The 23,899-nt window shown below is 45.1% G+C and overlaps 1 protein-coding gene across 1 annotated transcript in view; it reads left to right on the top strand.

Moving 5' to 3' along the window:
* The window catches only part of CAMTA1 (calmodulin binding transcription activator 1), a 1,278,205-nt gene that overhangs the window by 523,396 nt on the left and 730,910 nt on the right, over window positions 1-23,899 (top strand). The window contains exon 4 of the mRNA XM_090023968.1: window positions 7,883-8,018. Coding sequence (XP_089880094.1) covers window positions 7,883-8,018 — 136 coding nt within the window. The remainder of the gene's footprint in view (window positions 1-7,882; window positions 8,019-23,899) is intronic.

A 23,899-nucleotide genomic window follows, 5' to 3' on the forward strand; every position in this document is an offset into this window, starting at 1 on the left:
AAAAAGGACTTCTTGTTGTCCTTGATCTAGGAAGCTAGTCCCAGTTCCATCTCTGCCTTGGCCTTCCTGACTGCCCCCCTGCATCCCCGAGCAACCGCAGTATAATTCTTCCTGGTGATGGCCCCTCTCTTCCATTGGGTGTATGCCTCCCTTTTAGCTAGAAGACATTCCCGGATGCTTTTGGCAAGCCATGGAGGCTTTTGCACCCTCCTGCCCCCTTTAAGCTGTGTTGGGATTACTTCCCTTTGGGCTTGAAGGATCATCTCCTTAAGGAGCGACCACTCTTCGTAGACACCTGACTCCCCTCCCCTCCAGGACCTCAGTGCCTCCCCGACTATTCTCCTTAGCTCACTGAAGTCTGCCCTCCTGAAATCTCGGGCTGCTGCTTTGCTGCAGGCCTTTGCCACTTTGTGCTGGATTGTGAATTCCAGCAGGTGATGATCACTCTCGCCCAGATGGTCAAGCACCTGCAGCCCTCTTACCAGGTAGTCACCTGTGGCCAGCACCAGGTCCAACAAGGTGTCTCCTCTGGTGGGGCTGTGCACCTCCTGGGTTAGATGGAGGTCCTGCATTTTGGCTAGGAACCTACGTGAGTGGTCAGACCTGGCTGACTGCTCTTCCCAGCAGATGTCTGGAAAGTTCTGGTCCCCGCGATGACCACGTCCTTTGACCTAACTACCTCCGTGAGCTGACTTAAGAATTCCTGGTCTAGCTCTTCCCCTTGGTTGAGTGGTCTGTAGTAGACCCCCACCGTTAAGTCTCTTTCCCCTTGATGGCCTTGTATTCTAACCCAGAGCACTTTAGAGTGCCCCTCCTATGACTCTTTGCTAATTGATGATGATGTGTACTCCTCCTTAATGTAGAGTGCCACGCCCCCACATTTCCTCCCTGTCCTAGCCCTCCTGTACAGCCTATAACCCTTGATATTCACTGCCCAGTCATGCGTTGGGTCCCGCCACGTTTCAGTGAGCCCCACTATGTCTGGGTTGATGTCAGCTAGCAGAAGGGTAAGTTCATCTTGCTTGTTTCCCATACTACAAGCATTTGTGTAGAGGCATTTGAGGCCTCCTGAGGATGTATGCACTGGCTCCCTACTTTCAGCATTGCCCTGGCCCCTGTTGCTTACCTGTGTATATGTTCTGCTTGTTGGTCTAGGCTGGGCTGTACTTGTGGGTGTTGCTTGGTTTGGCAGTCCAAGACTTCCTCTGCCCTTGTCTTCCTCTTCCCCCAATGAGCCAAGTGTAAAGCCCAGTGGAGGAGATCCGCCAACCTAGAAGAAAACACATGCTTACCTTTAGGGGAAAGATGGAGCCCATGCTATCTGAACATGTTTCTTGTCATGATGTGTGGGTTGTTGTCAGGGAAGCCAAAGCCCGCCTTGAGACACCGTTCTTGAAGCCACCGGTTGGTCTCTGCGATGCACGTCGCATGCCTTCTTCCACGTCTGCTCACTGGTAGGACAGAAGAGAAAACCACCTGTTACCTACATCCTTCAGCACGCCCCCCAGAGCATGGTAGTCCGCCATCAGGTGATCAGGGCTTCTCCTGGCTGCATCATTAGTACCCACATGGATTAGGACCATGGGGTAGTAATCGGTGGGCTGGATCACGGCCTGGATCATCCCTGTCATGTCCTGAATCTTTGCTCCAGGTAGGCAGCAGACCTTGTGTGTTGAGGGGTCCTGGTGACAGATGGGGCCCTCTGTACCTCTCAGGATGGAGTTGCCTATGACGATCACTCAATGTTTTCTCCTCCGGGACTGCTTAGCTTCTTCGGCCTGCTCAGATCATGGAGAGTGTGGAGTTGCCTCCTCTCTGGTTGCCTCCTCTCCTTCCTCCTCCTCCAGAGTTGCCAGGACCTCGTACCTGTTCTCCAGCTGGACTGGAGGAAGTGGTACTGTTGTGTTGCGAGCAGGCCTGGTTCTGGAGGTGACCGTCTGCCACTCTGCAGTGGAGGGCACTTCCTGAGGTGCTTCTTCCTTGGGTGTGTGGCCCTTCAGGGAAAGGAAATAGCTGTCAAAGGCTATTTAATGCATAATCAATGGCTACCCAGCCGTGCCACTTTGCTGTATGGGATTTTTCTGATATTGCTCTACCCTGTACCCTATTCCAAACCTACTCTTTGTAACCAATAAAGTTCTCCTGTGTACCTAGTGTGAGAGACTTATTGGGAGTGGGTCTAGATTATGCCTTCGGATCCCCTTGGTTCGGCTGACTAAGGGAGACCAGTATTTGTGCTTCAGACTGAGGGAAGCATCCCAAGTTCTTGAAGTGGGTTGAGTACCCTCAAGGGCTACTAGGCCTGTGTCTCCTAGGGGGCACAGAGCCAGGATCAGTCCAGACCCTGGGTGGTGGTAGCATTACCTCCAGGCAAGCAGGTGTGCTCCAGGAAGCAGGTCAGCCAGACGTGAGGCACCCCCAGGGCTGCACTCAGAGCCTGGGAGGTGGTCAGGTGCAGTGAGGTGGGTGGCTCAGTGCAGGAGCACCCCCTACTGACCCGCCACAGTGATAAGGTCAAAGGCAAGGTACCAGACAAAGAGCAGTCCAACATAATATAAAGTTTTCAATGGCAGAGTGGGTGGATGAAAAAAGCATACTTCTCAATGGCTGTGAAGGTGGATGAAGGCTTCAGTGGAAGCGTAACTCGGTTGTCTTGGATGTCTTTGCCACTGGACACAGGTTTCTCCTCTGCTAAGATCCAGGTGATTGCCATTGAAAAACCAGTCATGCGCTTCTCCCCCGAGACCCAGCATTTACCACAATTAGATGTTTCTGGTTAAATGGCATTTCTGTATATTAGAATACAATAACAGATAAGTATTAAATAGGATTAGCTCATGGCCATTTCTGTTGATGACAATTTATCACATCGTGCACACAAGTACTTAAAATGAAAATTTTTTTTGAATGTGAATTTTTGCAAATACAGAATTGAAAAATTATCATCAGAATAAATGTATTGCTCATTTATCAGTTTTTAGTACTAGAAATGTGTTGTATTTGTTATATTCCAAGGTGTTAAATAAATTTCTATTATTTTAATTAGCTTGCCCCTGTGTCCCTAGGTCTCGTCTCATATTTATGTGCACGTATTTGTACTGTGAATATAATACTGCAAGAGGAAGGAGGCCTCGTGGCATTGGTAGATTCTTTTTCTCTCTATTGTATAGCAATATTAAAAAGATATTCTATTATTTTCATTGTAACATTATTTATATGAAAAGGACACGGCTGTAGAACTGCAACCTAGACGCTAATCAAATAAAATAAATTGGTGTTAAGACTGTAATACTACTTATTGCTATAGTTCCAGGTGGAATTTACTGTGAAGAAAAGCAATTGGTTTAATATCTGACAAAATGCAGCACTTAGTTTGCTTTCCTCACAAGCTTCCTATAAACACAAGCTGGAGTAGACCAATAAGAAACTATGATCCTGGAAAAAATGTTAGTTTAGATATGTCACTTTCTCCCTCCCCAGTGTTGAATATCCTGTTTAAAAAAAAAATTGATGAGTGAAATCCGTGAATGAAAGTTTACAGGCAAAACCTTTAGATGAGATTGGGGAATGTACCAGGTGTGCATTCTGAGGATTTCTATCAGATCTTGATCTGTTCAGCCTTGCTGTAACCATCAATTTATTACTCCTGGATGTGTCTGTGTGTACAAGAGATAAGCATAGGAGACCTACCTTTTCCATTTTTTTTACAACAGAGAAAAATATAGAAACAATTTATATCAGGTTAAAATTGTGCCTCATTCTTACGAAGCTATCTGAGAAGCAGCTGTTTTCTACAGGCATCAAACCACCTTGATAAATGACTGTCAAAATCAGCGACTGCCCCAAGACTGCATGGTTATTTTTAGCTGCTACATTGCTATAGCAACATGCTATAACGAGGGAGTGCGTTGCTACAGCGATGTAGCTGCAGTGTCACAGTTTGTGTCTTCCTCTGCTATGTTGCGTAGTGCATTTCTACAGCAACGTAGTGTCTTGTGTAGATGTGTCCAATATGTCTGTATCCCAGATACAAAGGATCCATGTCCTAATTAATTTCCACTAATGCCTGGAACCAGGTGTTCTTATCACAAGTCTTGGTACCATCCCAAAATGTAGATGTGGATGGAGTATAGGGCTTCCTGGTCTTTCTCCATTAAACTTCCTGCAGCCCTGCAACGGGTCCCTACTGCCACCAGCAGCAGGGGGAGCTCAAGGCTCCAGCTGCCAGCAACCAGCAGCCATCTTCAGAAGGCAGTTCTGCTTGCTGATCTTTGGCCAGCAGCTTCCCTTGCCAGGATCATCGTGTCCAGTGCAGGGACTCTCCTTGCCCACTCTGCCTCCTTGTGCTATGGCTGCTCCAGCCCCTGCCCCTAGCAACAATGACCAGTGCCCTGGGCTCCTTCTGGCAGCTGTTCCGGTCCTGCTGGCCTGCTATGCAAACGGCTGCCTGCTCCACAGCTATCTGGGTCCAGCCAGCTCCCCCCCATGCAGTGACCGCCTGCCTGGCTGCAGCATGCCATCCCAGGGTCACTGCCATGCAGCTCCCACCAGCAGGGATACTGAAGAGGGGTTTCTGGATGCCACTGTTAGGACCACTGTTGCCTTCCTGGGCCTCTGGCCCTGCTGCATCTGGGCCTTCCATGCCAGGTAGGACTGGTGGTGGCACATTGTCCAGCACACCTCTTCCCACAGACACCCACCTGGCCCTTGCCATGGTCAAGCTGGCTGTGCCAACCAGCCTGCAGTATATTAGCCACCTGTTTGGTGTGGGCAATGCCACCACTGGGGAGGCCATCATGGAGGTGTGCAGCACCCTCCAGGACATTCTGGCAGACACCATACTCCATGTGCATGACTTTCTGGTGGTAGTGGCAGGGCTCTGTGTCTTGGGGTTACCCCAGGGCATAAGGGCCCTGGACAGGACCCACATCCCTGTCACCTGCCCACACCACAGGGACCGGCCCTACTACAGCTGAGGGGGATTTCAGTCCATGGTGCTCCAGGCCATCATGGACCACCATGAGGCCTTCACACAAGTGAGTGCTTGGCTGGGCAGGCAGTGCCCATGATGCCTACATCTTCTGGAAATTCAGTCTGCTGGGTCTGGTGGAGAGAGGCTGCTTCATGCTGGGATTGCTGGACTTGCAGCTGGGTGCTATGCACATCCCATCCCTCCTCCTTGAGGACCTTACCTACCCACTTCTGCTGTGGCTGATGTGGCCCTACACTGGCTACCTGGATCCCTGTCAGGCCCACTTCAATCACTTCTGGGGCTGCACCTTTGGTCTGTTTGCGTACACTTTTGGGGCACTCCCACCCCAGTGCTCCCCACCCCAGATGGCCCACAAAGGACATCTGGATGTAGTTTAGTTTGCAGTGATGCATTGCAGTTGTCAATGCACCCCTCGGCCCTGGGAGAGGTGGGCAGGATCTACAGAAAAAAAGGATTGGGCCCCTTGCTGCTTCTGCCTTCAGTAGGTGCCTACTGAAGGCAAAGGTGGGAACAGGCCTGATCCTTTTTTGTTTGTTTGTTTTGGCAGAGCCTGTCCACCTCTCCCACAGCCGGCGGGCTGAGTGGCCCCTGAGCTGTGGGAGGCCCTGGGCCTTCCCTTCATGGTGGCAGGATTCCCCTGGGCTGCTAGTGGGTTGGGTGCTGCCCTGGCTCAGAGGCAGCACCTGGCCTGATCTAAACTTTTCTCCAACCCCAAGCTGGCTGGAGCAGCACTTGGCCCACTGGCAGCCTGCCTGGGTGGCCCTGGGGGACTGCTGCTGCCACAGAGGGAAGGACCAGGGCCCCCCGGAGCCACTTGGCCTCCCAGCAGCTTACGCCCCAGCTGCGAGCAGGCTCCAGCAACAACAACAAAAAAGGATTGAGCGCCTCGCTGTAACATGATAGAAACATGGAAATGGGTTTCAATTAAAAACCCACGGTTTCAATTTAGGGGGCATAGAATGCAACTTTGGGGATTAAACCCCTGTCACATGTACAAGCGCCCTTTACATCTGGACGAGCACCCTGGGCAAAAACAGAACAGGTGCATTGTTTTGTGTCATTCTTTTCTCATTGCTTATACTTTTGTTTTGATAGAGAAAAGGCAAGCACATTAGCATAGGGCTATGTTGATGGTATGGGGGCTGCTGCCACTGCCAGTGCACCAGCAGCATGGAGCCAGTGTGGACGTGGCTCAACTGTCAGGAGTTTCCCTGCTTCCAGTGCCCTGAATGATGGAAGCACTGCTGCCAGTTTACTGTCCACAGTAAGATCAGCTAAGATCACCGCCTGTAGCCAATGTGGTTCTGCCTCCAGACCACTGGCATGTGGAAAGAAAGGGCTGAGTCTAGGTTATTTTAACATAGTTCAGTAAACCTGTCAAGAGCATATTGTGGCCAATGATAATATGAGTTTAACTGCTCACTTAGCAGAGTTAAGGGTAAATTCTTATATAATTAATGCTATTTATAACTGTGTAATATTACTGTGTAATTACCTTCAAAGACTGCCGCCTTCTATTTTTATAGAAAATAGAGTGTGAAAATCTGAATGAAATGATGATCTTGTGCTTGTTCTATTGGAATGGATTGGGTTTAAAGGATAAAGTAGGAGAAAAACGATGCTTTTCCAGCTGGTTCAAGATTTGCTTTTTACACCTCTGGCATAGTTTTAAAATCACAAACCTGTATTGTTTAAAAACAAATCACTTAATTTGGTCTATTTGTTTAAAGAGTTTTCTTGTCTTGCCTAGGAGCTAGATTGAAACTCTCTGCTGGCATTAAAAATATCAACAGTATTCGGGAATCGCGAATAATTTCTTGTTGTTTCTGAAAAATCAGGTAGCCAGCAGATAATGTATAAAAATTAAGGTCTATAGAATTTGTTGGGAAGTATATGGTGCATTTTTTCTCCTCAAAGGGTTTTTTCTGTTAATTTGCTTTGTTTTTATAAATTCAGAAATTTTACTTTATCAAATGTTGGCAGCCAAAGCTTTTCTATGAAAGTTGTTTATGGCTGCTGCTGATGTTCTATTTCTTTCTGGTTTTGGTGTTCCCAAGCCAAATTACTGTGACTAATGTACTACTGTAAAATTTTGTAGCCATCTACAGTACTGCTGTCTGCGTGTGATGCATGGTATCTTTTTAGTGAATTCTTTTTTTATGTTACACAAAAATGGCATTTCTGCTATATCGGTTTAGCATATGGTAAAACATTTCAGTGATATATTGTGGTGTTCCAAAAATACGTTAACTATTGTAAACGGAAAAATGGCTATACTGATATTCCAACACTTTATGACAGTTCGTAAGTGGGAAGTGTATACCGGTAGCTTTTAAGTCAAGAAGATGGATAAAAAAGAGAAAAGGTTCTTCTACGTCTAAAGTAGATCTGTGTGCGTGGAACAGAATACCTTGTATTTTGGGATAAATTAATGCCTTTTCTGTTTATTTTTTGCTAACATTTCAACTGCTACATTAAACCTACTTACTGCCTAATCCTGGTTGATACGCTAAAAGAATAATAGAAATCCCTTTTAAGGTAGATGTGGGACTCTGCATTGTAAAATGATAAGCATCCTTTCTTCTTTGCCTTTTTTTCTCTTCTATTTTTTATTGTAAAGCTCAGCCCAAAACTAATATATCATGGTCAGACAGTGAATATTTTACTAACAGGATCTTTTTTATACCTGTTATTGACACATTTAATTTATTAGGTTCAAAAATCCACAAGTAAATTTTTGCAGACTATAAAACATAGTTTTATCCAGTGAGCAACAAAAGGTGAAAAATTATGTTATAATAAACATGGAATACTGGTCTTCTGTAGAGACTTTTTCATAAATGTATCTAGTCTGTTTCCGTATGTAATTCAACTGTTTCTTGTTTTCAGACCGCAGAATGGATCTATGATCCTGTATAATAGGAAGAAGGTGAAATACAGGAAAGACGGATATTGCTGGAAAAAGAGGAAAGATGGAAAAACCACTAGAGAAGATCACATGAAACTGAAGGTTCAGGGAGTAGAGGTAGGAGAACAAAGGATTTGCTCTTGAGTGGAAGGAGACGAAGAGGAATGCTTCCATGAATCATTTGTTCATGTCATTCTGTCAGTGCTTTGAAAAGTCTTTATATTTGCTATTTTCTTACCCTAAAAACATCTCCATTACAGTTTTTGGTAAAATCTGAAGGTAGCTCCACCTCCACATTGTATTGCTGATCTCAAATTGTCATGAAGTTAAAAGACTGTATTGTTGAACATATCGAAGTGTTGGGAAATAACTTTCAGCGGGGTACTTGCTGTTCTATCTACAGCAAACACCAACAAAAGCAAACAAACATTTCCAGCATGGGTTGCTAAGTGTTTGCAAATCTTCTTTTTGAGAAATGTGTAAGCCTCAGTATTTCATATGTATATGATTAATATGTACATAGTATTTGGTGCTTGTCAGTCAGAATTTCAAGAGGGGCACTATAAGTTGCACTACCTTGCATGTGCTTGTTAAGCACCTGATCTTGCTCCCAGAGGAGGCAAAAAAAGTAGCATGGGGCTCTTGTGCTGGATGAGCCCCTAATTCAAGCTGTGTACGTTTCGGCACTGTGGTGGTTGCTACACTGTACAAAGGAGGTCTGATGCTAATGACTTCAGTTGATGCTTATAAATTTCCTTCTGGAACATGCATATTTTCTTTGTACCATGTGAGTGTTTGCTTCCCCTTCCTGTATCTTGTGCCTGGGAAAGCAATTCCTGTGCATTAATATGCATGAGAGGTGTAGAAAACTGTGGAGAAGGTACGTTTAGTTAAATATGACTTTTCCCTAATTCTGCCTATTAAAAGATACCCCCATTTACCTCAACAGTGATGTTGAACCCAGCACACTTTCCTGCCTATGCAGGAAGTCGGACTCGATGATCTGTTGAGGTCCCTTCCGACTCCAACATCTATGAATCTGTGTTCTCACTGGGTGTGACTAGACGTTATGGTACATTACATTTAGTACCTGTACTGTCTCTTTACTCTGTGCTTTGGGCCATAGTGAGAGAAAAAAATGTGTAATTGATTTATGAAGGCAGCCTTCAAGGAAGACTCTGGGACAAGTGACCAGTGAATTGATAAGTGTGTGTTTGTGCATGCATGTGTATGTATCCTTCTAGGAATAGTATTCCTGAAGGAGACCTTTCGAGTTTCAGAAATATATTTAGGTAAACTTGATTGATTTTTTTTTTTCTTGTTTATATGATGTATTGATTCTAAGAGGCCTGAACCTGCCTTCAGTGACTTGGGCATAACTCCTTCTGTAGTTGATAGTGGTGACTAACGGTGGATCAACTGAGTCCAGCATCTCCAAGTATATGCAACAGCTGTAATTCTGCATTAACACTAGCCATGAGAGTAACAAAGATTCCTGTGCCCCTCAAAAAACTGAGTCCCTCTTTATTCAAGAGAAGACTAGGTGGAGATGCAAGTTGTACAGTATCCTCTGATCAGGTTCTTTTGGACCAAAGCATGGAAGTCAGGTGCTTTCTGCTGAGAATACTTTGGCCACAGATATACAGATCTATAGACTGTCAGGTCAAACAGCTCAGCTCTTAACTGTCAGGTAAGGTCCTCACAGAATCCCAACCAGGTGTGGCTTTAAAGACCAGAAACCACTCTCAGGGCAGCATTTGGAAATAATTTGGAAATCAGTGCAGTCTGTGGAGCATAGATGTAATGTGTTTCTTGCACTCTGTACCTCTAAATGAGCTTAGCAGCTTTCTATGCTAAGTGGGGGCAGGTGTAATTCCAATGAGAGTGTTCTAGGGAGCCTGTCCAAAGGTGTCAAAACCAAGAGAACTATGACAAAGAATGATTACTATCTTTTTTGCCATTAAGTAGGTGAAAAAAGGATGTTGACCAGTCAGCTATGTCGGCCCCTGGAAGCATCAAATCATAATCCCACACACCACACCTGGTGAAGTGCCTCTTCACAAAAGCTATTAAATGTGTGTGATATTAAATATATGAGCATGGCAGTCAGTGTCATTGGGAATACTTGCATGCTTAAATTGGATGATTTGGGGTCCCTGACTAGCACCAACACTGTTTTATCCAGATTGAGCCTCAGCCATCTTGCTCTCATCCAGACTCCAGTCTAGGCCAGAATTTGAGAAAGGCAAAAGACTGTATCATCTGAGTCAGATAATACAGACCAGCACAGCTGAGTATCTGCAGCCTGAGGATGACACTGCAGCACAAACTAGCTCATTGTCCCCTCCCACTTCAGTTTGGACATGAGACCTATTCTAGTAATGACCACCTAATGGGATATGTGGAAATAAACACATAGGCATGGAAGGGGCAATATCCTGTTACTGGAGACAACCTCATCACTTGAACCCTGTCATCAGTTTTTCAATCTGCATCTTCAGCCTGGTCAGATTTCTTGCCTCTGATGCTCTTATTGAAAGGCTATTCCTGAGCCTTGCTTCTCTGATGCCTAGAAACCTTCTAATTTCTAGACTGAACTTATCATATACATTTGTTTTTATATGAAGGCTTCCCTTTTTCTTTTCTCTTTCTCTTGGGCTTACCCTGCTGATATGCTTATAGATAGGGATCTATTGAAATTGCAATTTTCACAGAAGCTGCAATTTCAGGCAGTCTTGGTGAAAAAGTGAGGGCCTCGGAAAAAAGCACGAAGTCACTGAGGGGTGGCGGGGCAGCAGCGGGACTACAAGAAGAGAAAAGAACAAACTGGAGGCTGGGCCCCTGATGTAGAATGGAGTCCAAGATTGGAAGTGGCAGCTCCACGCCGCCTCCTGCCTCCAGTCTATTCCCTATCATTTTTGCATAACCCCATCACCCTTCCATAGCCCTATTTTGGTTGTCTAAGCAGACAAAGCTCTTCTCACCTCATCTTGGAAGGTAGGCTCTTCATTCTCCTGATGATCCTTGTAACCCTTCACTGCACTTATTTCAGTTTCAGTTCTCTTGCATTTTGGTGTCTAGCACACTAATTCCAGATGATGTCCTGTTCATAGATATCCTTCCATGTTTGATATTGCTTTGCAGAATGAATTGTGGGGCATATAAGACCACTTCAATTCAGTGAACTGATTACTCCGGGTGTGCGAAGTGGGCCCTATTCGATTCGGATTTGATGCTGCAAGATGCCATGATTTATGTGCGTCCAGACCAAAAATCAAGCACAAAACAAACCAGGTATCAGGAAAATTAACTGTAAAGGCTAATAGGTAAGGCACTGCAGCAGCAATTTTGAATTGAACTGAAGAACAGCTTTTAGGGACAATAAGACTTAGATCCTGCCCAAGAAGTCAATACCGATGTAACATATGACTTTTTTTGGCTGACAATATCATTGATGTAGCAACCACTGCAGATGTCTTTTAGACAAGGAAATCTAAAGCTTATAAAGCTGTGCAAAGGAAAAAGAAAAACCAAAGCAAACACCGCCTCCCCAGCAACACCTAAGAAAAAGGAAGCCACTAAAAAAATCTTTCTGAAATCGATTCCAGCCAGCAGAAGCAGCTGCTGAAGCAGCCAAAGTGGGAATTTTGCTTTGGGGAGAGAGGGAGTTAAATGGGAGCCCAGCCATGGACACCTCTCTTCCCCTCCTCTGCACCTGTGCACCCCTGTATCTGGAATTGTCCACCTTCCCACTAGTGTGCACAAGTGGTTCCCATCACTCCCTGTGCCAGGTAGCCTGAGAGGACTCTGCAGAGAGAAGCGAGCCGGAGAGTCCAGCTGGTGGGTGGGCAGGGATGACTGGCCATTCTGAGAGCTTTTTCAGACCCTTGCTGAGTAGTTGTTGCTCCAGCTCTCCTCTGACCCATTCCTCACATTTACTGCACCTCAGTTTACTCACCTGCTCCTCTTAGTTCTTTCTCTCCTTTCCTATCCTGCTCACCCATTTTCTTTCTGTGCTCCCTCCCTTTCTTTTTCTTTCCATGTAGCTGATTCCTTCCTAATGAAAGACAGCCAAAGCGTGACTGTCTTGTGGAGCTCACATTCTCCTTGCTGTCATTACAGTGTTCAGTTCTGCTGATTGACACCCTTTCCAATACCTTTTGTCTGGTGTTCACCCTAGATTGAGTGGTCTAGTCTACAGGTATGCCATTAAATGACCTCAGCTTTGTGAGTCTTTGAGGCTGCCATTCCTGCTCCTTCTAGTGCTTTCAGGAATGAGTAATCAAAGGTTGTAGTCCTGTGGTTCTCAACCTTATTAGATTCAAGGCACCCCTTGAAAAATGCCAGCTCTCAGAGCTTTTAGCTTTCTCTCATTTTTTGACTATGGAAAAATAGAGTAATTCTTCTATTGCAAAGAACTAAAAAAAGACCACAGCAGGTCAGAAATGGTTTTGATACTTAGCGTTCCTGTTTGAAATCTCTGAGTTTATCTTATGAATCATTTGCAGGTGTTTGCACACTTAACAGTGCTAATGATGTGTGGCACCCTTAAAAGGATCTTGAGGCACTCCAGAGTGACACAACACCCTGACAGAGAATTACTGGTGTAGTCAAACCAAGTTGGAAAAGTGAAGACCATTGCTACTCATTTGAATCCATGCTTCTCCTCCACTTTCTCTTACAGCAGACTGAGCTACACTCTTCCTGTGGTTGGAAAAGTTGGCCCCGCCCATCGGTTTGTAGAATCATTTGCAAATCCTTTTCAGGGAGTGCTTAAAGCGATGTGGTTTGTATCTTGTAATGGCTCTAGGAAACTTCTTGCTTCTGGGACAATCCCAGACCCATATTGCCTGGCCCAGCCACTGTAAACATCCTGGATCACTGCCCAACTAACCTGTGGTACAATGATGGCTTCTCACCGTCCACTAGGTCATTATCGATCTGAATTCTGAACCATGTAGAGACTCTGTCTTCATTTTCTTGACCTCTAAGTGTTATTTAGAGAGAAATAAATATTCTTGAACTTCTTGATTAACTACTAGATTAACACACAACACCTTTTGATACTTCAGGAATGAAGTTGCAGTTTTATGTTTCAGGTCTCATTATAATTGGAAGTGATGTTTTTTATTTGGACATTTAGGCAACATATAAAAAAGATGCTTCTAAAGTTGGAATGATATTGTAGTTACCACATTAGGGATTAACAGGGCATGAAATAACTGTCTGCCTTGTGGCACTGCCAGATCATTTCAGCTCTGCTTGCAGCCAGAAGATAAATAGGTATCATACTTATAGCTGATAGAAAAATACTTAGAAAGAAGCCAGCCAAGAACATTTATAACATCCAAATCTAGTTTTGAAAAGTGGCAAAAAAGAGAAACAAGTTGGTTACTGAAATTATTGACCAGCCATATTATAAAAAGGAATTAAGGCTCTATATATTTTATTATGACTTACTTCTTAAGTGCCATCAACATACTTGGTACTCTACAAATTTCAGCTTTATGAAGGGGAAAGAATAGTGAAGAATTTATAATAAACTTGTTAATCTCTTCTCTTGTATGTCAGGCTGATGCTGAATGATAATTTCATGAGATCCTTCCAAAAACCATTTTCTAGGTTAACTTAATTGCTGGCTATATATTGCTTTCTTGGTTAATGTGGTTCATTGCAGGTAAACCAGCAATGAAAATTTCTTTTGGTCTTCCCTAAATGTGTCACTTTCTAGAGTCTATTCAGCATCTCATATCCATAGTTCTTCTTTAACTTGTAATTAGTTCATAGAATCATAGAAGTAGGGTCGGAAGGGACCTTGTAGATCTTCAAGCCCGACCCCCCACTTGGGCGGGAGAAAAAGACTGGACTCAAATGAGTCCAGCCAGGTAGTCATCAAGCCTCTTCTTAAAGATCCCCAGGGTAGAAGCCAGCACCACTTCCCTAGGAAGTTGGTTCCAGCTCCTAGCTGCCCTAACTGTGAAGTAGTTCTTGCGGATGTCTAATCTAAATCTACTCTCTAATAATTTGTGTCCATTGTTCCTTGTCATGCCAGGGGGCGCTAGGGGAAACAGTGTCTCCCCTAAACCCTTCTGGTCCCCCCTAGTGAGTTTATAGACAGTCACCAGGTCCCCCCTCAGCCTTCTCTTGTGAAGGCTGAACAGGTTTAGGTCCCGCAGTCTTTCAATGTAGGGTCTGCCCTGTAGTCCCCGGATCATGCGTGTGGCCCTCCTCTGGACCTTTCAATGTTGTCCACATCCCCCCTGAAATGGGGCACACAGAACTGGATGCAGTACTCCAGCTGTGGCCTGACCAGCGTCGCATAGAGGGGGAGGATCACCTCCCTGGCTCTACTTGAGATGCACCTGTGGATGCACGACAAGGTGCGGTTAGCCCTGCCAACCATGACCTCGCATTGTTGGCCCATGTTCATCTTGGAGTTAGTTAGGACCCCTGGTGATATGTTCCTAATCAATTCATATAATTAAAATATTAACTAATAAATAACAGTAAGCATTGTCTTGAAATAACAATAACATAATTCCAGACAGACAATGCTCTGAATGTACAAGTGGTTTGTTCAGTTAATGTATTTGCCTCCTTGTGCATGAATCTCTCTGTCTATAAGTGGCACATATACCTAAATGCATAGTAGATTCTTGTTAAAATGCATATGGTCATACATTCGTAGTCATTCAGGAAGGAGCCTCCCAATAAATGGTAATACTTCTGTTCTGAATATATGAATAAGATCAAGAACAGAAAGGAAAAATGGGGAAAAGGAGTGGCAGAAAAGGGTGCTGTAAACAGAGAAACTGCTACAGCATTCATGAGAAGAGTTTCTTCAGTTTCTGAATCATTGTGGAAATCCTGGGAAGATACTCTTCTGTTACATGGCCTTCCTGTATAGTTCTCTGCATTCTAGAAATGTTCAGCTACAGTTATTGGACCCATAAGCCTTAGTTTTACAAATATATCAATAGTGGAGGGAGATGACTTATTGAAGATTTGGAAAGGGGTCATGCTTAGGGGAAACGGGATGAAATTAAGATAGGGAAAAATTAGACTGAATGGCCCTGATTCAAGAAAATGTGTGTGGTCATGTCAGACTTGTTCAGCAACATAATTAAATATGTGAGTATCCCCATTCTTATTAAGCAACACCCTTAAAGATTTCCTTAAATAATGTTGGCTTCTAAGAAACTGGCAGATAAGTGTTCTTTTGGGGGTTTTGCTAAATATAGATTATTGTCATGAGGCCAGGCCAGAACCCAGTCCCAAACAAAAGGTCAGGGCAAGTAATTCCCAGGCAAGTGCCACCTGCAGAAAGGCCAGAGCAAGTGCCCTGGTCCCACCTGGGCTTAGTGAAGCAATCAGGGCAGCCAGACTTCAAAGCCACAGGCAGCAGGCTCTGCCCACTCTAGTCCTTAAGAGCCAGGCCCAGCTGCAGTCTCCTTGTCCACACAAAGGAGAAAGTTCTTGCTCGTGACCTTCTTTGCACTTCCTTGCTGGTTTTCTGGTTTTGACTTCGGGCTCTGACTCCAGGTTTTGACACTGGTAAGACAGTTGACATACCTTGATTCTGGTTCCCTGCTCGTGATTTGGGTGTGACCTTCATTTCTGGCTTTTGACCCTAGTTAATGCTCAGCTTACCCAGTCTCTAGCTTTGGTTCCTGACTCCAGCTTGTCCTGACTTTGGCTTTGACTTCCAAATACACTTCTGACACTGCATCCTCCAGACCCTGGCTCCCTGTGGAGCCAACCTGGACTATACCCACAATTTGGGTCACTAACCTAGGTGAGACCACCCATGCCCTGGTGCTTGACAGTGACTCATGATAGAGATCAATTAGCTGTGGTTGAGATTGTCTATAGATTGAGGGATTGCTGACTGAGGCCATGTGTAGATGAAACAAGGGGCATGTGTATACAACACTTTAAAGCAGGTTAAATGCTTTTTGACCACTTTAATGGTGTTGGTGTTTGCATGTGTTTGTGGCATATTGTGCAATAATTCCAGCTGCTGTAGCAAATTTAGTGGCATAACGCACCTTAAATGACTTGGGGTGCAGCAAACTAAAACTTCTCTGAGGAGTTTTAGTTTGCTGCCCTACAGCCGCGGACAAAAGCACTGGGCTCTGTGCAGCTCAGGGGCTCTGCAGGAAGCCCATGCAGGTAGCCTGGCAGCAGCCCGGGAAGGCAGGCTCTGCCTAAGGGGAAGAAAAAAAGTGGAAGGCCTGATCTTTTTTCCACCCTGCCTCCATAGCCTGTCTGCCTACATGAGCTGTGTGGGGGGCCTGGTGCTTTCTTCTGTGGCTGTGGTGCCCCCTGGGACTACCCAAGCTGGGTGCCTGCAGGTGGGTACCGCCTTGGTGGGGGGGGGATGCTGCTGCCGTGGAGGGAAGCACCAGCACCCCCCTGCAGCCCAGAGACTGCTCTGCCCACCAGCAGCTTGCCCTCCCCTCCCCGCTTCCGGAGAAGCAGGTAAATTCAGGTGTGTGCATGGCATGGGTATTTCAAGGGCCCTAAATTGAAGCGGTGTTTTTAAAAACCCACTGCTTCAATTTAGGGCCCCCTGTTTCGTTTGCACATGCACATGCCCAAAGACAATGCTTAACATGCTTGGTACTCTGCAAATTGAGTATATTAGATGACCTCCTGGGGTTCCCTCCAGACATACTTTTCTATGATTGTATTGACTCAGCCTTGGCTAGGCTTGAGGGACAGTTCCTAAGGATAGCACTCTAGCTGTCTTGGCCTGAAAACCCCTTAAAAATCCTGCCCTCTCCAGTGGAAATGGAGAAGACTGGTCCTCATAAACCTCCAATGACTCAATCATTCTAGAATGCTCCCATGCACATGGGAACCATGCTTGATATTGGTATATTTCATTTCTTTAGTAGCTTCTTCCAGATAAGGTGGGGCTCCTTATTAGTCATTAAGGGTTGGGGTTGTGCATATAATTCATCATCTGTAACAGAAATGATAGTGTGTTGACAGTATCCCCAGATGGCCACAATTATTCATGTTCTTAAAGTTAAGCATTTGGTTCAGAGCTTTACTGAGCTCGGGCCATTATCAGGAAAATCTGAGTGGGAGGTTTTCAGCAGTGGAACAGTTTCCCAGGGATATGAGGGAAACTTCAGAGCTTTGAACTTTTAAACTAGTTAGGACAAAGTGTGTGGATATAAAAGTTCTGTCTTGACAAGGTGATAGCCTAGATCAGTGGTTTTCAGCCTTTGGTTTCTCTTTGAATATGGGATGTTGTTTCAAGAAGAAGTATTGCTAGGAAGAGACGGGATCCACCTGACAAGGAGACAGAAGAGCATCTCTGCAGATAGGCTTGCCAACCTAGATAGGAGAGCTTTAAACTAGGTTCACTGGGGGATGGAGACCAAAGCCCTGAGGTAAGTGAGGAAGTGGGGGACCTGGAGAAAGTGCAAGCAAGAGGGGGCAACAAGAGAGGCATTCTCATTTTTCCTGAAAAAGTAGGGCAGTTGGCTAGTTACGTTAGGTGACTGTCCACAAATGCATGGAGTCTGGGAAACAACCAGAAAGAATTGGAAGTCTTTGCACAATCACAGAACTATGATGTGATTGGAATAACAGAGACTTGGTAGGATAGCTCACGTAACTAGAGTGCTGTCATAGATGGGTACAAACTGTTCTGGAAGGACAGGCAGGAGAAAACAGGTGGAGTTGCTGAGACAGGGGGCATGATCTCAAGTCTGTATCTCATGTCGGCCCACCCACCTGTCTCTATGGGGCAATCCGCCCAGTCTTGCCTGCCACTACTTTGCTGCTCCTACAAATGGATGGTAAATACGGGAGACTGTCCATTACATGCCCTGATGTCAGGGGGTGCTATTTGCAGCTCCGAACCTCCCCTGCACCATAGCCCATGCCTCGCAGATGGCATTCAGGTTAATATTACTCCTGGTGTGAGACCGGAGCAAACTGAGTCCAAAGTTGGGCTCCACAAACACACACATTCACACCGCCTCCCCTTTCAAAAGAGGCCTCTTCCACTCTGCCCCTCTCTCTGGGGCCTCTGGCATACAGCCCATTACTGAGCCATACTTCACTGCCTTTGCTTTTTCTTGGGCAGCCCCTCTTTGGCCATCAGGCTTCACTACTCCCATACTGGTCTCACCATGCAGTCCTTCAGTTTCCAGTAGTTCCCCATCTCTACATGGTCTGGCCTTGTGCCAAACCCTGGCCTAATTCTGCCCCAAGCCCCTTACTGTGTACAACTTCTCATGGAGCTGACCCTTGCGCTGTCCCTCAAGCTTACTTCCATTCAGCTCTACTCAGTGTTCTCCTTAGGCTTACTTTTTCACACAGCGAGTAATTAAAGCGTGGGACTCATTGCTGCCAGATGCTGTGGAAGCTGACGATTTAGCTAGATTAGAAAAGTGATTGGACAAATTCTTGGAGGAAAGAGGCATTAATTAATTAAAGAGTCCTACTCGCACTTCAGCCCTACTCTGTGCGGGGCCTCCCAGCGTTCTCCACACTACCCCCTCTGGTGTCCCTGTTGGGCTCAGGCACCTACACATGGGCATACCTGGCCCCCAGAACTCTACACTACCCCCTCTGGGGTCTCCAGGATCTCTCATCCCTGCTGGGCTCAGGTGCCTACATGTGAGCATTCCTTGCCCCACTACTCCCCCAGCTGCCTCCAAAACCCACCCAAAGATGGGGGCTGGGGTTAAGGCACCCCTCCTCACCTTTCACCAGGACGGTAACTGGCCTGGCATTTCCTGGGGGCTCTCCCGCCACCAGGGGCCCCACCAGGCCACCCTTCTTTGGCAGGGTGCAGTTTTGGTCATGCCCAGGACCAAGAGCCTTCAGCTCCTACCTGCAAGTTGTTCCATGCAGCAGTTCAGCCAGACAATGTTTCTGCCTGGGTTTCCAGCACTGGGGGCATGTTTACATGTTACATGTTGCCCTGCGTCGCTGTAGTGATGCACTGTGCTGCCATACAGTGTGCTATAGCGACTGCTATGAGTCTACACATGATCAGCAGCTACTTTGCTGTAGCAGCATGCTCCCCTGTTTTAGCATGCCACTGCAGCAAAGTAGCAAAATCTAACTGTGTGCTGCATGCATGGCGTACAGTGATATGTAGTTGTGCACTTGGACTTCAAAAATCAAACTTGGATTCACTCAGGGAACTCCCCTAGGAGGCCAGTCTGTGTGGGAGAGCTAGCTGAAAACTTTACTGAAGGTGCAGGAACAAACCATCCCAGTGTGCAGGAAGACTATCAGGTATGGTGGTTCCAAAGAGGGGTGGTTCCAATAGGATGGAGATAGACTGTTCTCAGTGGTGGCTGATGACAGAACAAGGAGCAATGTTTCAAGTTGTAGCAAGAGATGTTTAAGTTAGATATCAGGAAAAACTCACTCACTAGGAGAGTACTAAAACACTGGAACAGGTTACCCAGAGAGGTTGTAGAATCTTCATCCTTGGAGGTTTTCAAGATCTGGCTAGACAAAGCTTTGTTTGGAATGATCTAGTTGGGGATGGTCCTGCTTTGGGCAGGGGGTTGCACTAGATGACTTTCTCAGGTCCCTTCCCTCATTTTCTATGATTCTATGATTTTATGATTCTAAGAACATAAGAATTACCATTTACTAGGTCAGACCATAGGTCCATCTTGCCCAGTATCCTGTGTCACACAGTGACAGAAAGTGGATGCTGAAAGGGAGAGTGAACTAGGTATGACCAGGTTTTTTTCCACTGTTCCCTTTTCATTTCCAGACTACAGCATTTATGATCTAGGAAGTTCTGATTTAGAAGGTGTATCCCTAACTTTCATGCTCAATAGTTATTAATGCCTCTTTCCTCCAAGACTTTGTCCAATCACTTTTCTAATTTAGCTAAATTGTCAGCTTCCGCAGCATCTGGCAGCAATGAGTCCCGTGCTTTAATTACTCGCTGTGTGAAAAAGAACTTCTTTAATGTTAGTTTTAAACTTACTATCTACTGGGTGCATTTACACATGCAGTTAGGACATGGCAATAAACTCTGGCACAGTTAGACCCAGAGTTTATTTCTCCCAGCTAAAGCATTTACATGTGCGCCTGGGACCACAGCATGTTGAGTTGGGCCGGAGGAGCCCTGGCTGGCAGGGGGCTGGAGGAGTCAGTCTGCCAGCCTAGGACTGCTCTGTCTTGTCTCACTGTGCTGCAGAGGGACTGGCTGGGGCACAAGGGTGCTGTAGTGTAGGGCTAGCTGGCAGGCAGCTCTCGTGCCCTGTCAGCCCCAAGTACTATCTACACATGCATCATGATGTACATGTAAATACTCTTGTGTAGGGTAGTTCTTGTCGCGGGCAGTACTACAGTGGAGGTAATTAATATACTGTCCTAATGCAGGCACACATGTAGACAATGATGCTTTACTATGGAGCTAATTAGTCAGCTGTGCAGCAGAGTGCATAGGTAGATGCACCCAGTTTTTTCATTTTTGTGACCCCTAGTCCTTGTATTGTAAGAGATAGTAACTAATAAATCCCTACCTACTTTCTCTTCATCATTTAGTATTAAATCCTTTTTATGCCCACCCTCAAGCATCTCTTTCCCAAAATGAATAGACATAGGTTCTTTAGTCTCTCTTCACAGGGTAGCCCACCCATATTGCTAATCATTCTTGTTGCCCTTCTCTGGACCTTCTCTAGGTGTGGAGACCAGAATTGAACACAATATTCCCGGTGTAGATGTACCATGGATTGATAAAGGGGCCTAATCATACTTTCCATTTTGTTTACAATTCCCTTTTTAATAATCCCTAACATTTTGTTTACCTTTTTGACAGCTGCTGAGCACTGAGCTGATGTTTTTAGTGAGCTGTCAATGACTCCCAGATTTTTTTGCTTTGTGGTAACAGCTGACGTAGAGCTGATCATAGTGTAGGTATAGTTTGGGTTATTTAGCCCAAGCACATCACTTCGTACTTATCTACACTGAATTTCACCTGCTATTTAGTTGCCCATTTGTTCAATAGTGCCAGGTCCTTCTGTAGTTCCTTACAGTCTGCCTTGGTCTTTACCACTTCAAAAAATTTTGTGTCATTGGCAAATTTGGCCAGCTTGCTACTTGTCCCCTTCTTCAGATCATTTATGAATATGTCAAACAGCACTGATGCAACCAGGTATCCCTCAGGGACCCCACTGTTTACTTCTTTCCATCCTGAAAACTGACCATTTGGACACACTCTTTGCTTTCTGTCTTGGGAGTCAATTTCTAATCCAGGCATGGATGTTTCCTGTAATTCCATGACTACCTAATTTAGTTAAGAGCCTCTGATGAGCCTCTGTCCAAGGCTTGTAGAAGTCCAAATAGACTATGTCAACTAAATTGCCCTAATCTATCTGCTGAATGACACTCTTAAAGAACTTTAGGAAGTTGGTGAGACATGATTTCCCTTTGACAAAACCATATTGATTCCTCTCCAGGAAGTCATGTACATCCATGTACTGAACAATTCTTTTTTTAATATTGTTTCTAGGAACAGGAGTTAGGTTTACTGGCCTGTAGTTCCCAGTGTCCTCTCCAGAGCTTTTTTTAAAATACAGGAGTCTAATTGGTAACCCTTCAGTCCTCTGCCACCAGGGCTCTTTTAGTGATACTACATATTACAGTAAGGAGTTCAGCAATTTCCAAACTGAGCTCCTTCAGGACCCTGGGATGAATGTCATCAGGTCCTCGTGATTTGCTGCTGTTTAGTTTATTAATTTCCTCTATGACCTCATCTATTGAAACCTCAGTAAGAGAAAAATCTTTCTAGGAGTTTATTGCCTAAATTTTCATACATTTAGCTGTAGTTGAAAAATGACTTGGTGTCTGTACCTTCTAAACTCCACGCTAAGATGGGAAAGTTGTATGTACTGAATCAACAGAACTATTTCAGCAGCACCCCAGTGCTCAGCGGGTGTTTCCCAAAAGAATGAACCTTTCTGACCCTGCTATATTCATATCTGATAATACTGTCAGTCAAGGTGTGCAGGTCAAAAGCCATTAATTAAAAAATGCTTGAAGGTCTCTACTTCTATATTTAATGTATGTGCACATTATATATAGATGGTGTCATGTTACATGTTGTGATTTTCATTCTTTAAAACTTGATTTGAGTCTTATTAATAGAGAAACTCCCTTGTGGAGAGAGAGCTGCAGAATGGTAATTTTGTATGCAGAACTTGTATTTAATTATTATCATAACAGTCCCTTAATGTTATTACAGATTAGCCCACAAGGACATGTATGGAAATTTTAGAGTATTCAATTACTGCATAAGCCCTGGAACGTCACTGTAAAAATTCACAAAAGGTTTCGTTTGCATTTGGATCTAAATATGCAGCACGCACAAGCTGGATATTACGTGGGCTATATAACCTTAGTGATGATAGCATCATTTACTATTACAGCTTTTGAGCTGGGAATACATGTTAAGGACAAGATGACTTTTTCTTTTATTAAGTGACCAATGGGCTTTTTCTGCATTGTGGAAAAGATCCCTCACTGAATCTTAAACTACAGATTGTTTTTACATCTTCCAATTCAGTATTTTTGTCAGTGGAATTTGCTTGTGAGTTATGACTTGAGAGTGAGTCAAGTTTTGTGATCACACATTCAAGGAAGGCTAATCTCAAAAACTGTGTCTAGGGCTCCAATTCTCTTTAATATACATGGGTTTTACTTACCATTAGAGGTGAGCTATATAGTTTGCAATTTAAGTAGGTTCGGATTGCTCAGTCAGGCTGCTTAAAGCATTTCAGCAATATACAAGAGGAGGAGAAATTGAAACTAAAAGTGAAAGACTTTCTGACATTAGGGCCCCCTCTACATGTTACATATTTTATGCAATTACCTGGTTAATTGCTCAATTAATTTAGACTGGCTACACATACAAATGAACTATGGCACCCTAGAAAAGTCCAACCAGCTTTAACGTTATTGCTGGAAAATACGTAATAACTTTTAAAATTGGTTTCTATCCAGCTTGTACTTGCACATATAGCCTGTGCCCCTGCAGCTGGGATCCCTATCAGCTAACTAGAGCTTCTAGCTGTGGGGGCCCTGTACATCCCTGAGCCTGGGAGCTCCCAGCTGATGCTGACTCCCAACTGTGGGAGCACATGCCCTCACCTCTGGGAGCTTCTTCAGCTGATAGGGTTCCCAGCCATGGGGGTGCCTCATGCACCAATGCAGCTGGGAAACAGCTGCTCCCAGCCATGGGAACTTGCTTCTTGCTGGCAATAAGGCATGATGGGATCTGATTTGCAATACCACAATCATGCCTCCTGCCATGTACGTGTGCAATAGCAGGGGGCGCAGTCACCATTACGCGCACATGTAGAGGACCCTAGTATACATGCACAAGCATACATGGCTACCTACATGTGGCTGGAAACAAAAGCAAGTAAGAAAAAGTTATCAAAGTCTGCTCCAGAATCCTGACTGGCTTTGCTTGAGCTGATCCCTGGTTGCAATTGTGAGGTGGCTGGTTTTCTTTAATCTCCTTTCACTTTTTTCCCATCTCTGCCGGCTGAACATTGATCTGTCTTACCCTTTCAGACCCTCCTGGCCTGACTGTGTTATTGGAGTTCACAGTGATTCTCAGTGGGAGGAATGTCTCCTTTTCAGCAATATATTGCTGCAATTTGGATCCTGTGTTTCAAACTTCTCAGGCAGTGCAATATTTGAAGGCCCTAATGAACTCACAGGCCACATGCAGAGGAGTACAGATGTGCAGTATGTGGTGCTGCAGACCTGTCTGCAGCACCATACACTGCACATGCAGGCATCCCCTACACTGCTACCTTGCAGGGCAGGGTTTTTTTTGTTTTACCCCAGGAGATCCTGGGCTCAAAAATCCCATGCTAAAAAAAAGTGGGATGGCACATGCAGTGGGAGCACTCACTGCCCAAAACTGGAGTCTAGCCTGCTGAAGCCAGCTCTGGCTGCCAGCCAGGCTCCCAGCTGCAGGAGTGATGCAG

This window comes from Crocodylus siamensis, chromosome 12, assembly GCF_052110815.1.
Source record: "Crocodylus siamensis isolate JL-2025a chromosome 12, ASM5211081v1, whole genome shotgun sequence".
Classification (NCBI taxonomy): Eukaryota; Metazoa; Chordata; order Crocodylia; family Crocodylidae; genus Crocodylus; species Crocodylus siamensis.